Raw genomic sequence first — 15103 nt, forward strand, 5'->3', positions numbered from 1 at the left:
AACCATACAAATTCTCATGTTTGGCATTGACTCATAAGAACAAGAATAGGTCAAAATTTATTGGCAGAGCTATATAAAGCAGTCTACAAATACAGGCCTATACTCTTTCTGGCTCAAGCTAGCAACATTAGCCTTTCACTTTTATAAGCACTAAATTTCACTCTAGTTTTAATCATAATAATAATAAATATCATAATAAAATCTTGTTTATATAAGAGGTTCAACGTGTTAAAATGCATTGAGACTCATGGTACTTTATAGGACCCAATTTATACTCTCTTTGATGATTTAAAGGTGATAACTTCATGTGATTCATTGCCACCTAGTTCTGAATTTTAATAATATAATGACTCATCATGGTTTTCACATTTCTTAGCGAACCAGCTTAGTTAAAACCATTGCAGTTGTTTTTACTGGGGTCATCTGAACTACGGTTCCCAGAATGCTCATGAAAGGGACATGCTTATGTGTTCTGAACAGCCATAATCTATCATGGCTGGTGCCAGGTCGACACATTATGAGTTTACAGTGTCAGCCCAGTGAATTAAAGCTTTGTTGTAGACCAGCTTGCTATGCAATTATTTCCAGTTCATATCCTATAAATCATCACTCTTCACATGACAATCGGCAATTTCCATCTCGCATTCTATGCATACATGTTTTGTCTTAATTGTGCTGCTTGATTCTGCACCTAGAACAGTGTGACATGACTAGTACCAATAGCTTAGAAAATAAATTTCACTGTCACTAGAACCTATTTAAGGCGTATTCTCTGTTCTCACCTTTTTTGTCAAGCTGTTTGGTATTTATGTTGAAATAATAGGAAATGAATTTAAATAGAAACACTTCTCATGTCTTATCTCTGCAAACAAAAAAACATAATTTACAATAAATTAACACAGCAGTTGTTACTGTAGCTTAGTTTAATTTGCAATTCTCACACCTAAGCTCACAAGATGACACTTTTTCTGATAAGGTAATCTTTATAAGGTAGATCTGTAGGTGATTAAATCTGACAGATGCTAGTGAGACGGTGAAGTTCTGAGATATAACGCAAACCTTAAAAAAAAATTCTTGTTAAAATAATATGTCTTATGATCTAGCAACAGAAAAATCAGCCTGATAAAAGAATAAATCAGTTACAATATTGTATTTCTGTGTCTAAAACGAAAATAAAATTATTTACCAATAAGCAAATAAATAAACCAATTATAGCAAAATAAACTGTAAGTAAAGGGGTATTTTTTAGAATAAAGAATTATTGTAAAATATTATCTTCCCAGTCATTTTTTTTTTAGTATTTACAATCATTGCTGAGCCAAACAGAATAAAATGTTAGAAATAAAAACAGAAGCTAAAGAAATAGAATACATCTTTTCATAATATTTTGATACTCTTATCTGTTCAAAAAATGCCTTGAACACCAGATCCTTCAAAGGTAAAACCTTCATCTTCTCCCTGGACAATGATAATAATCAAGTGACTGATGTTTCCAATGATACTGCAGCCTGAAATCTGTTAAGGCTTAGTTGTAGATTGTGTAATTAGATAAACCCAATTAATGCTATGACTTAATTTTGCAATGTACCTTTATTATTTGCATGGTTTTAGTCCTGGCTTCTTATTTCTTGCAGAAGAATTTCGAAACAGTAGCTCATTGTCCTTGCTTGCTTTTGATTACTTAAAGGAGCTTAACTTTGCTAGAATGGATTGATATTACAATCTTCTGAAATACTACATTACAGCATATGCTGTCTTCTGATTTTCTTATCTAAATACCAGTTGCCTAATGTATGGAGTTCGTATATAAATACCAGGAAGTTCCCTGAATTAAAATTAGCATGCTGGACCAAATTCTCTGGCTTCATTAGCAACCCCTCATACCAAGGCTGTGTTCATACAAGTGTGAAAATCAGAACGATCCTTCAAGGGTTTTCCTGAATAATTTCCTCATCTGGGAACAAGCTACACTCATCCTAATATTCCAGTCTTACCGCCACAATCTATTCATTTTGCATAACTCCGTCTAGCATGGCAGGGAAGAACCTGGCCGTTGGCAGAGGAGAAATACGTGAAGTCAGGGAGCAGGCCAGACACCCACATGAGGCATGAGGAACATCCGGAGTTATAGGTCATAGTGGGGGAGCGGGAGGGGAGAGGGGAGGAATGAAAAAAATCTTAAAATTTGGTGCTCTGTATCTCAACAGACTATATAGCGGGGGAGGGGGTGATAGAATGATGTATTGACCATATGAGACCAGATGGTTTCCTACATTTAATTATTCAATAAATATTTATTACTTCCCCACTGTTTATCAGCCACTTGCCAGGCAGTGAAGTGGGGAACAAAAGAGGCCAAGTCCCTACCCTCGGAGAGCATTGTTTAGCATTGTTATAGACATAAATGTGTGACATGAAAATATTAAGAAGAGCAAGCTTCGCACTTTTAAGCTCTTACTACTGTATTAAGCACTGTATTAAGAGCTTTATACAAATTGATTTAATCCTCGCAAAAATCCAGGTGGTAGGTAATTATTGTTATCCCCATTTTCTGGATGGGGGAAACAGTGTTCCTTGCTGTGGCACCATGGATGAATAAGTATTCTCAGAGAGCTGCAGTTTATGCTTTCTACTCGTGACACTGACAGTGTTTCAGTACAGCAGATGATAGAGGTTTTTCGGTGCAAAGAATTTTCAAATAATACTCATGCATTCTATTTCCCTGTCAAAGAAATGAATGATTCAAACTATGAAAATAGGTGCCTAAAATCCGTAAGACAGAAGCAACACTATAGTTTCTATAGGACAGCTGTCAAGATAAAGCCAGAGCACCACTGGGTCTCTGCTAGAAGAGTTAGTTGGTACAGCTGTCTAATTCCTTTTATGGAATGGGAGAAACTGATCAGGAATTAGAGCTGCAGGATGGACAGTGAAACTTGTCCACAGCAGGACTAGCATCTTATTCACCCAAGTTTGAGTTTAAAATTATATCAGCCGTGAAAATTATTTCACTGTCTTCCGTCATGAGTAATCGGGCTATATTTAATTTTAATCATTAAAATGTAAAAATAATAAGAACCACCAAAATAGTCTATAGTCAATTTTCTGATAAAGTAAATTTGTTTTTCCCCCCCATTTGTGATTTAAATGGCCTCCAGAAAGGTTTTTTGGAACTAAGTGTTAATTAAAAATATGGAAATGGATTTAAAGCACATTACAGCACACAGTGGAAGAATAATCACAAGAGATTTGTTCATACAACCATACCCATTTCTCAACGTGTTTTTTAACTGTCTGGGTTATTGGTTGTTTTTCTGCTTGCCTGTTCCCAGAAAAAACTGTGATTCCACCGAAATAGTAATGACAACAAATAGGACAAATTGCTATTTGAGCAGGAATATGCCATTTTAGTCACCTAAAGCAAACCGATGCTCCTATACTTTCCTATTTAAACAAATGAATTAAGCATGTTCTCAGATTTCTTTATAAACCAAATGCTTTTTTATAAATCTTGCCATCTTAAAAAAAAAAAAAAAAAATCAATTCCCCATGCCTTACTTTCGTTGACTTATTTTAAAACAACGCACTGTATGCTATGAGGAGCCAGTGAACAAATTCTCTTTCTGAAACGTCCATAGAACTTACGCCTTCAGATCTCTCATGTACATACATCATTCTCCTTTCCTTAACCTCTCTTTCCTTACCTATAACCTGGAGAGAACCCTTTTTGAGGATCGTAAAGGACCAGTGGGGTTCCATTTGCCCCTAAAATGTAGGTGTGTGGGCTTTGGAGTCCAACGGATCTAGGTTCAAGTTCTGACAGAATTCATTGTTCTCTAGTATGTGGCCTTGGCCAAGTTACTTAGCTTCTTTGAGCTTTAGGTTCTTCATTCAAATAATGAGATCCATAAAACTTGTCCTCATGATATAGTATGAACCAAAGCACCTACTATCTATAACGTGCTTTCCAGCTAGCCCAATGCCGAGCTCAGAGCAAGTTCTCAGTAAGTAAGAGCTGTTTGTTGTTGTTTTTATTGTTTTCATCATCAATGTTCATTTTCCTGGATGGTGCAATTCACATTGTTTTGGGGAATGAGGGGTCCAGGGGGGTGGCCCATGGAAAACAATGTTAACCATGGCTCCTGGATTCAGGCATTTTCTGATGTTACTTCTATTAGAAGCCATGTGGGGGTAGTAGTATCTCTGGGGAATTCCTTAGAATTTTAAACTACTCTGTGTCTATGAAACAACTCTTAGTCAGCTTGAGCATTGCAGTCAAACCAGGGAGAAGCTGTTTAGTTGTTTGGCATTATGCTAATCACACGAACACTTCAGGACTCCATTCATAACTGAGAAATACAGGTATTGCACTGATGCAACAATAAACCATTAGGTTTGCTTCTCAGAGTGTTATTCTTTTTCATGATAAACTTTTTAAACTGAATTGTTTAACAAACTGGCAACCTTGAAGTTTTTTAAATGAATGATCACCCTAATGGAATACTCAATACCTAAATGAATGCCTCCTACGTACAAAGACCTGAGCTAGGGACTAGGGACCCTCAAGATGAACAAGATGTGGTCTCTGCCCTCAAGTTGTTTCCACAAAGTGGTGGGAGATCACTCATGCATGGCTATAATTCAAGGTTCAATGTAATAAGTATTACACAGGAGAAAAAGAAAACTACTTGGAAGCACAAGCAAGATCAAGAAAAACTTCACTGAAGTGAATGAGCTGGCCTGAAAGGCCCACTGGAATACTGACTGGCAGGGATGAGGGCTAAATACCCTCCCAGCAAAGGGAGCAGCACAGCCAAGAGTTCGGGACATGGAAGCACCTCCATCCACACTTTCTTTTCTTTCCTTTTTTCCTTTTCTTATTCTTTGCATATAACAGATATTTATTGAGCACCTACTACATCCCAGGCTCTGTACATTTTGGGAACACGTAAGCAGTCCAGTAGCTCAAACCAAGGACTTGGATCTGAAGATTACATGATGGTCATTGTTGTGAAAAAGAAGGGGGCAGGTGTGACAGACATCACGGAGATGTCGCCTCCCCCCCCAAAAAAAAAACCCATTTTGTGGTTGATTTAATGTTAGGGACAAGGGAGAGGGAACAACTAAAGACAACCTCAAAGTTTTGAATCCGGTCAACAAGAAGCTGTTGATGCTATTGAGAGATAAGGAAAATGGAGGAGGATCTAGTTTGAAGAAGATAATTAAGGATAAATAAATGGACAAGATGCAGCCTGTCTAAGATTCCAGTAAGCACTGGGTGTGTAATCAAACCAGTCTTCTACATCACGACAGAAAATACTGAATCTGAGGATCTTCACCAACCGGCGACTTTCAGTCTCATATAAATATAGAAAAAGCCACTTGAAATTTAATTACGTAGGATATAACATCTGTAACTGGACTAGAGATGACCTAGTCCAACCCCCTAATTTTACAAGTAAAGAAACCACGTCTCAGACATGCTCTCTGTTGAGTGACTGGGCCAATCCAGGACTCTGACTACACATTTAAGGGGGAAAAAAATCCAGATTTCTAAAACATTCAAATCTGGAATAAAGATACCATCTAAATTTTTCAGAGTTGTTGTTATTTTGGTTTGTTTTTAACTAAACAAGCATGATTTACAGATTACAGTTGAAAGGTCTTTTTTGAGAAAATGTATTGCTGTGTATACCACTGTCTACAAAACCACTTTTGTAGTTAATTTCCAAGAATTCCATGAAAAGCCTCAGAACCTTTGAGTACCTAGAGCTGTTCCTTCTATGGGAAGACATGACTCTTTTTCTGTCATTAAAATAATGACACCCCCGTGTGTATAATAAGAGGCTGCCCTGCACTGAAGGAAAGGGTTGGGTGATTCTTGAAAGAGCTGTTTCTAGAATGCCAGGCACATAAGAGTAATTGACAGCAGTTTCCTCCTCCAGAGGAAGAAAATCATGCCCTGCTGACCAAGGAAGAGCGCCTGAAACAGTTACAGAATCAGTTAGTGGAGATTTTAAAAAGGAGGGGGAGGGACGGGGGAGGGAGCTAAGCAGAGAGGGAAATATTTATAACTCTGACAACATGTTTCCTTGTAATAATTTATGAGCCCACTGGAGAAAAAGGAAACACACAAACTATGAGCAAAATATCCAAAATGTAAACATCATGCTTTCTGAAAATTTTCTTGAGTTAAAAATTAAGGTTGAGGTTGACTAAAGTAAATGACTGTATTTTCATGGTCCCTTATTTCCTTGATGCCAACTGATTTACAACTTCCTGTGTTGTTTTTTAATCTATATTTGTCAGCACATTTTTAATGTCAGATTACTTAAAATAGACATCTTGGGTCTAAGAGGTCAGGAATAATAATATTATGTTGACTTCTCTAAAGGTTTCATAGCACTTGACAAACATTCTAGGTTTGCCTTAAAAAGCTTTGTATTTCTAAATGAAATTAGTTTCAATATTGTTTAAGAAGGTTTTTGGTGTTTTGGTTTCTTTGGCGGAGTTTTTTGGGGGTTTTATTTTTTGCTTCCCACTGATGACTTCAGAGCTGAAGTACAGTTCCTTCAGTAGACTTTGAAGTTAGGTCAATTATGTGTGTAGCTTTATCCAAAAAAGTTTCAGCTTCTCCTTACTCAGGTAGTTTAAACTGTTACAAAATAACAGGAAGCTCATGAAAGGAGAAAGACTGGAATCAAGGACTTAGGGTCCTTCCCTTGTAGTTTCTCTTGTAACCATTGTGATTTATTGTCTCACATGATTTCTGCAAATTTGAGGTACTTGTTTAAAAAAAATATTATCAACTATAAAGGCCATGAAATAGCTTCATCTTCATATAAGCTATCATAAGATACAATTAAAAGGCAACATATAGAAAATAAAATTCTTTAATTTACCTTTGATAATTCAAAACAGGCTTTCCACAAAGATGATTGCATCTTTGTTATTCTGACTAATTGACAGAGACTGATACTTAATTTCCAGTTCTTAAAATGAAATAATTTGAGTAGTTCCTTAATTTTAACTATTAAAAACCTCACATTTAAATAGAAGAGCCTAAATGAAACCAAACAAAAATTCATCCGTGATCAGAACTGTTTAAAATAGTTTACAACTGAGTTCAAGGATTTTTCTTTTAGAGTATAACTTAGTAAGCTAAACAAAGATACACTGAGTGCCTTCTAAAAATAGTTTTGAAAAGCATTGGTTATTTTCTAACTATTTATAATGGAACCAACCATACTTTCCGTCTCTCACACTGAGGAAGTTGGAGGATAAGGTCAATCTAAGAATCAAAAATACAGTGTTGAATTTAGTAATTTCAAGAACTCTGGTATTTCAATTTTCAAAAGAAAGACATGTTAAAAGTTTGCCCTGTATGCCCTACTGCTTTACTTTTGACGAATTTTGTTAAAGGAAGTCTTTTTGAAATGAAATCAATCTGCGCAACCACAGGCCACACTGGATGCTAAAAAACAAAAGATAAAAAAGAGTAATAAATTGGGCTAGGAATGGAGAGATGCAGATTTTCTAATCTAAAAATGAGATGTAAGCACTCTCCTTTTCTAAATAGGTGATTTCCTTAGTCCTGACCATGCCACATAACTACCTTAATTATGCCCTGCTATCTAGGTCTCAAAAGAAAAGTTGTTTGGGTCCATGGAATTCTTCAAATAAGATGGCATTGGGTATACGTTTAGTATTATAAAGACCATGATTATATGGAAACAGGGTGATGGCATGTCTTCATTAACAAATTCTTCTGAGTTAATTAGCCTTGCTTGGGCAATATTAACAATTACAGAAATAGCGTGGACCAGTGTCCTCAATATGGCTACTCTAATCTGTCTTCCAATGCTGGCATTAGAAAGATGATCCTTTCAATAATAACAGTAATTATAAATAATAATAATACACCCTGGAGTTTAACAATTCTTTCCCTTTGAAGAACTCCCAGCATTTTCATCCATGTTATCTAATTTGTGCTTGAAACAATTCGATGAAGTAGCCAGGTAGCAATTATCATTATCCTCCTTTTACAGATAAATAAACGGAGGCCTAGGGATTTTCTTAGCATCACACAATTAGGAATGGAGCCAGGTCTAAAGCCTGTAATTCAGTGGCCTATCTTCCAGATTATTGCCATCTTTAGAAAAGAATATCTGGGTATCTGAAGAACTGTTCTATCCCTCAGGAAATGTTTGCACCAGAGCCAGATCGCCTTTTAAATTGCATTTACACTAAGAAGGTACTCTTTTTCAAATTCATTAGACAGGATTTTGTTGTCCGAGGTCATTAAGACAGGAGTACTCAGATTTCTTTTCAAAATGTAATGTTGGCCTGAAGCAGAAGTACACTGCAAATACTAAAGATGTCTGAAATACTCTGGAATCAGTTTCTTTAATTATCTAACTTTATTTATTTATTTATTTATTTATTTATTTATTTAAATTTCAAGCCCAAGTTAAACAAGATCAAATCAAGAGATATAAATAAAAATGGGCATGAGGTGTTAACTGGAGTGTCCTAGCCAGGTTGCAAATTGGTTTACTGTGGCCTGCCAACTTAAATTCCTCCTTGCAGCTTCAGCTGGAATGGGTAGTCTTCATTTCCTGTCCTAACTTGTACTGTGTTACCATTCACTGTTGAGGTGATTAGCATGTGGATCTGATGGTCTCCAAGCTCTATTAAGTTATAAATGTTCAAACTACCAGTATGCTGTGAGTAAAAATAGAAGTTGCTATTAGATGTCTATTCATACCCTGCAGAAGCCTGGCAACATTTTGAACCTTTTCAAAATATAAATACTGCATATTAAGCATAGGAAAGAAAATTAATGTGCTGCATTTGCAAATTTATTTCCAAGTCAAAAATGCAAAGGGGGAGGAGGATCTCGTAGCAGAATTGATATTCTACATTTATAGGGTATATTAAGAAGTTCATAAGGGCCTGAACACAAAAGAAAAACAAGTTAGAAATGAATTAATTTAAGTTTCTCTGATAATCTTAGCTTTTGAATTTACTCTTTTGATTTTAAATTTATGGCCTCAGTCTGACATTACCAGAGTTTATTGCATTTTGCAGGTGGTATTCATATGTTGTTACTTTATGTGTAGTATATTGTGGGCAATGGGTTACAATTTTTTCTTAAAAATTTCCAGAACCACACAAGTACTTCTTAATTAGACTTGCAAATGAGCAATGCCTTTATCATTTGGGGGGGAAATACTTAAACTATTACAGGAATTTGTGTGCTTTTTTTTTCCCTTAGTTAGTTTGGGAAAAGTTTGCAATAAAGTTTACTTTTTGAAACTTTGACATTTACATATGAAGTCATCATTTTACAATTTCAAACAAATGATTTTTTAAAGCAAACCTGTGTTTTGTATGTAGTCCTATAGCTCCAAAAGTGTTTAACAGATTTATCTTGCTTTCTTCCAGTCAAAACAGTGGAAAGTTGTCATCTCAATGGTATTTTTAATATCTTGAATAATTTAATAATTGAATTTAATAATTTAATAATTGCTACCTTAATCATAGATTTCAGCAGTACAAACACTATCCACAAATCACCTACATTTTTTCCAAAGAAAACAATAAATAAAATAAATATCAATAAACAAAAACAAAGAATAACAAAAACAAATAACAAAGAGAAACAATAAACCAAAGTTAAGACTATCAATAATGTTAACACGTAAAGTAGAAAAAGAAAGCATGAAGTAACACATTTTTCAGACAAAATTTTTATAATGCTTCTTAGACACAGTAAAATCTGAAAACAGATTTTAATTCCTGTAAGTATGTTTTTGTAGACCTGAACTGATCCTGTACTTAGTTTCAGGATGATTCAAAATTCCTATCATTTATTCCCATGATTAAGGTCCATTTCACATTGAATATGTAAATTCTTAAAAGATTTCTAGTGATTTTATTTGGCTTGTAAGCAAAGATCTTGGATTTTTTTAAGGCTACATAATGTTTGACAATGAAATTCTGTTCTTATGAGTATTAAATTATGCCAAAAAGCCATTTACTTGATATTCGTTAAATACCATAGCATGATTCAACTAAAGCTCAGATTGTAAGCCATCTTAAAAAACACTAATGAAATGTGCACGTAATGAACAATATAACTAACTTAATTTTCATGTAACAGATAACATCTGGGGGAAATGTATATTGGTAAGTTATGCAAAACTAATTTTCTAGTGACCACATCTGTAGATGTTATTTATTGTATGTTCACTTAACAGTCCATTATTCTGTTTAGAAATCTATTCTCTTCTTTATTAGAGCTTTTAATGTACTCACCTTGGTTCAAATGGTCTGCTCATTATCTGAAAAAATATAAATGGCATTCGCATGGAACAACATGATTGTTTTTATTATATCCATTTGTGTGCAAGCATTCAAAAATGGCAAGAGAAACACATTTATTGCTTTACATTCAAAGTAATATTTAGGGGGTATTTGAAAGTCAAGCAAAACCAATCATTTGGCCAAATGGATGTATGTGTATAATCAGAAACTCCTGATTTTTAATCTCAGCATTAGACCTCAGGCAAATCACTTAAAGGCTTCCCCTTTGTTTCTTGATCTGAAGATTATGGGTGCTATTCTCTTATAGAAGAAAGGGGGTTTGCTAAATCAGGGTACCAAATAGTGTTTTTTTAATAAACATACTTCATCCTTTTTCTGTTTTTATTTTTCTAGATTTAAGAGGTAACATATTAGACTTTTGAGGAAAAAAATATGAGACAATTACAATTCTACAGGAATGTATAAAAATAGTTATAAAACTGGCTTTATTTAATTTGCTTCAACTATTCATAGACTTGAGGAAATTATAACGTTCTTTCAGAAAATCTAACTTAATAAAGCTGACCATGTCTCTCTGTTTTAAATAGATTTTATTACAGAACTAGTGATGTTGTAAAACATGAGGTTTTGTTAAAAAAAAATACAAAGGCCTAATTGTATTTTTTTAAAGAAAGTATTGCATCAGACGGTTTCATTTAAACATATTTGCTGGCTCTGTGCTCTCACCACAATTATTGATTCTAATTTTCCTTAAACTTGTTTTTTCAAAAGGCTACTTAATGGGGGAAAAAAATCACTGTGATGTTTCTGAGCCCTATGCTTATTTCAAACTGTGTATTTGACAATACACCTTATTATTAGTGAAATTTACCCTCATCTGAAATTGGGGTATTTTTCCCCTTACATTATCTTACTAACACAGCCAAATGTAACTCTTCATGAAAAAGAAAAGTGTACCTATGGTTTGGTTCACTAATAGTGTGCCAACCACCCTGCAGAATAGAAATTCTCACCCCAAGTTTTGTGCACAAATTAAATCAAGTGACTAGCTATATGAGCTACACTCGTAAAAGTCAAGGAGAAGAAAAGCCCAACTCTCAGGCAGGGCTTCAGGTTCTTGAGATAAACGGCAGCTTCACTTCACCAAAGACGTGACAATGTGGAGCTCCGCGTTTCCACGTGTGTGCCCAGTTCGCGCACACACACACACCAGTGCCAAAGACCAGGAAAACTGGGTAATTGGCAAATAGTTCAGATTAGCCTTATAAAGAAATCCAGACCACAGGAGTTTGAGGGATAAAGTGAGAGACTTGAGCACAATATCTGCTTGCATTTAGGTGTATAATCTGATGGAAGTGGGGCATAGGTGGGCAGATGGTAGACTGCTAATAGGATGGAGAGGTAATCTGTTGAGAACTTCCACCAAGAGGTGAGAGAAAATGAGCAGAAAGGCCTAGCCTGTATATGGAAAAGCATAGCAGCAAGACAAATATGGGGACAACAAAATACTTTTACCTTGCAGATTAGCTCATGTTTACTTTCTCAATGCCTGCAATAAATTAGGTAATCTCCATTCGGTTCCTTTCTCTCTTTTTCCAATGTCTCATTTACCACCACTCCCCCAAAATTTGTATCTCTCGCCCTATATTAAAGTCCATACTACTGAGTAAATACCTCATCATCTTCCCTGTCTCTGGATTCCAATGTGGAGCTTATTTATTTTACCTATAATGTTTCAGAGGACACTAAAATATGTTTCGCTGCTTCATTTTCCTAGCTTAGTACAAGAAAGAGCAACATAAGATGTAGGAGGAAGGAAAAACAAGTGTGGTGGAAAAAGGTGCAAGTAAATTTGTAGAAAGCTTAAAATGCTTGTATGTCCCATTTAGGAGAGAAAAAAAGTACAGTAGCTTAAAATGTGATGAGAGAAAAGAATCGTTCTGATACGTTTTCTCGATATTCTATTTTGATTAACATTTAGTCAACTTGAGATAAACAACCTAAAATGATGTCATCTAGCAGAATAGAGATTAAGTGCTTAATAATATCAATAATTTCCAAGTATGGCAACATGATGACATATTACAGTTTACTGCAAATTGCATAGGCCAAGAAGTCAGCACACCAGGGTTTAACTCCCAGACCTGTCAATAAGTAATTATTTGACTAAGCCAGTCATTTCATCGTTTGGTTTCCAGATTTCCTTGACTGTAAAGTTAGGATACTTCAGTCTTTCTATATATTTGTACTAAGCAGCAACTTCCTATAAAATCAATTTAAAATTAAAAATATAAATTCAATGCAAAATAGATTGGTATGACCAAGCAAAAACAGCCTCCAGTACATTTCAAAACCTATCAACATAAAAAATATTAATATTTAAATGATATATTATATATAAGCTTATGTGAAATATTGTGGAGAAGTTACAAATGAATGTATGATGATTTCAAGGTTTTTCCAGGCCTTTTGGATGATACTTTTTTGGTGAATTTATGCCTTGCCAGAGTATTATTATCTTCAAACTTGTAGGCCCAAGGTCTGACTTTATCAGCATAGAGTGGGTAGCTTCATTTTAGGGCCACAAAAACAGGCTCCTAGAGCTTACTGTATAAACTAAGACATCAATTTATTGATTTACAATAAGGAAATCAAGTGGACATATCTTCATAGATCACTTGAGATGGAAAGTCAATTTACGATCAAAATGTTGCTTCTGCAATGTAGACTCAGAGCAAGAGGAACTAATAAAATGATTCAGATATTTAATGGCATCAGTATTCTCATCTCTTCTTTCTCTCCCCCAAGCTATGGTGGGATGGAAACTGCTTAAGCGTTGACTTCTTTAACTCCTGTTTCTTCATTTCCACGTTGCCCAACCATCATCACCCTCCCTCTGGTTGCCACACTCTTGCTATAGAATTATTAAATGCTCACAGTGACATCTTGCCCTACCCTCTGTGTTTTTAGTTGATTTTGCAAATCTCCTGCCTGACTTACTATGTGCTGGCCTTATACATTAAACTTTAGAGCCTTCATTGTCCTCATCATCACATTCTTGGTGACCACTATTGTCCCTAAGAACAGTTATACCTTGCTGAGTAATATCAATCACCATTAGGCTGTTAATGAGTGTTTTAAGCACCTAAACCTTTGCCAGAACTGGAGAAGATATATAGGGGGTCTAAAACATAGTCTCTACCTGGAGAGCTTGTGGGCAGGAGGAAGGGGACACTGACCCATGAAACAGGTAAAGCTCAGAACAGTGCAGAATGAAGTCCTGAACCATATAGTAGAGAAAGAGAATTAGCAAGTGGGAAGAATAAAATGCTAATTATCAGAACAGAGTGCAAAAAGCACTAGAGAACTAAGAGTCCAATGGCATCAAGAACTCAGAGGAGATGGCACTTAAAAGATAATAGGCTGAAAGTTTATATATATATAAATATCTTCATATAGATATATACGCATTGGCTGAAATTGTGGTACATACCAAAGGCTTTGCTATTACACAGCTCTTTTCTTCTCCTCCAGCAAATGATAGAGGTCATCAAGCCTTCGGGTGGCCTTTACCCCAACCCTCTAGAAGAAGGAATCTCATTTGATATTTATTCAACATTCATAAAGCCACCCCCAACATTGGATACAGAAATGAAGGTATCTTCCCTTTTGTCTCTTAATTCACTCTATCTCGGCATGATATTCTCTATGGGCAGAAGGAAAGGAAGCAAATGCTCTTCCATTTTCTTTCTCTCTGATTTTTCCCAGATAAACATAAATATTTGTTTTGCCATTGATTCACAGGTGCACCAGCGAAGGGTGGTTCAGCAGTTTTAATCTCTTCCACTCCATCCTCTCCAATCTCCACTTTTACTTTCTCCCAAATAAGCACTGCTTAGCCCCATGGCTTGATCTGACATGATGCTCATAAGTGATGAAAATGCAGGATGACGTCAAATTAAAATCTCCTTCTGGATGGACATCATTCCTGGTAGAAAAGAACCCAAGAGAGGTTTAAGGCTGAATTAATCCTTGAATGCTCCAGATAATCACCTGAGTGTTGTTTACTTTCAATATTATAGGGATTGGATCAAGAAGAAGGCCCTAAGGAGTCCCAGCCAGAAGCCAGCACCTCTGACACAGATCCTTTAGCTGGTTTCACCATTGAAGATATAAAATCAGTGCTGGGGCAAGTCACAGATGACATTCTAATCGGCATTCAGGTACTCAGCCTTGACAGTATGCTCACTGACTTCATTACTAGTTACTTAGCCAACCTCAACCTTAATGTCTGCAAGTACTACCTACACTCCGCTCGCAATGTTTATGATGGAGTTCAGTTTAACACCACCACGTAATTCTCAGCTGAGTCATCTGAGACTCAATAACATCACAAAATAGCTTTGCTAACAGCACATTCTGTGGTATGTGTTATCCGTTTACAAAATCATTCGGCAATGAAACCAAAAAAAAAAAAATAACATGGTAAAAACTTTGTGCCTTGTCACACTAAGATTGCTTGTATTCGAGTAATTAAAGTATATTTTTAAACAGTAATCACTGAAGATCAAGCCATCATTCTTAGCTAAGTCTCCTCACCAAATTTCTAAAGAGAGGCTTTCAAAGCTTTGAACTCCCCATCAGATAGTTTGTTCCTTTTCACGTATCACTAATAATATCTAAGCAGTTTATACCAGTGGCTGCGTGAAAATGGTGATGACAAAGCCATCTCAGTAGCAATTGCCAATGACGGATCAGTCGGCTTAGCTTTATG

The 15103-nt window shown here is 35.6% G+C and overlaps 1 protein-coding gene across 8 annotated transcripts in view; it reads left to right on the forward strand.

Moving 5' to 3' along the window:
- Positions 1–15103, forward strand: part of CABCOCO1 (ciliary associated calcium binding coiled-coil 1) — a 563526-nt gene that overhangs the window by 517165 nt on the left and 31258 nt on the right. For 7 of the 8 annotated variants that reach the window (XM_088792037.1, XM_074339487.2, XM_088792036.1 and 4 more), the window contains 2 exons: positions 13864–13986; positions 14412–14552. In XM_088792037.1, coding sequence (XP_088648163.1) covers positions 13864–13986; positions 14412–14552 — 264 coding nt within the window. The remainder of the gene's footprint in view (positions 1–13863; positions 13987–14411; positions 14553–15103) is intronic. The other variant, XM_019731904.3, reaches the window with a different exon arrangement.

This window comes from Rhinolophus sinicus, chromosome 15 (genome assembly GCF_057876585.1).
Source record: "Rhinolophus sinicus isolate RSI-liver-muscle chromosome 15, RSI-T2T, whole genome shotgun sequence".
NCBI classification, from domain to species: Eukaryota; Metazoa; Chordata; class Mammalia; order Chiroptera; family Rhinolophidae; genus Rhinolophus; species Rhinolophus sinicus.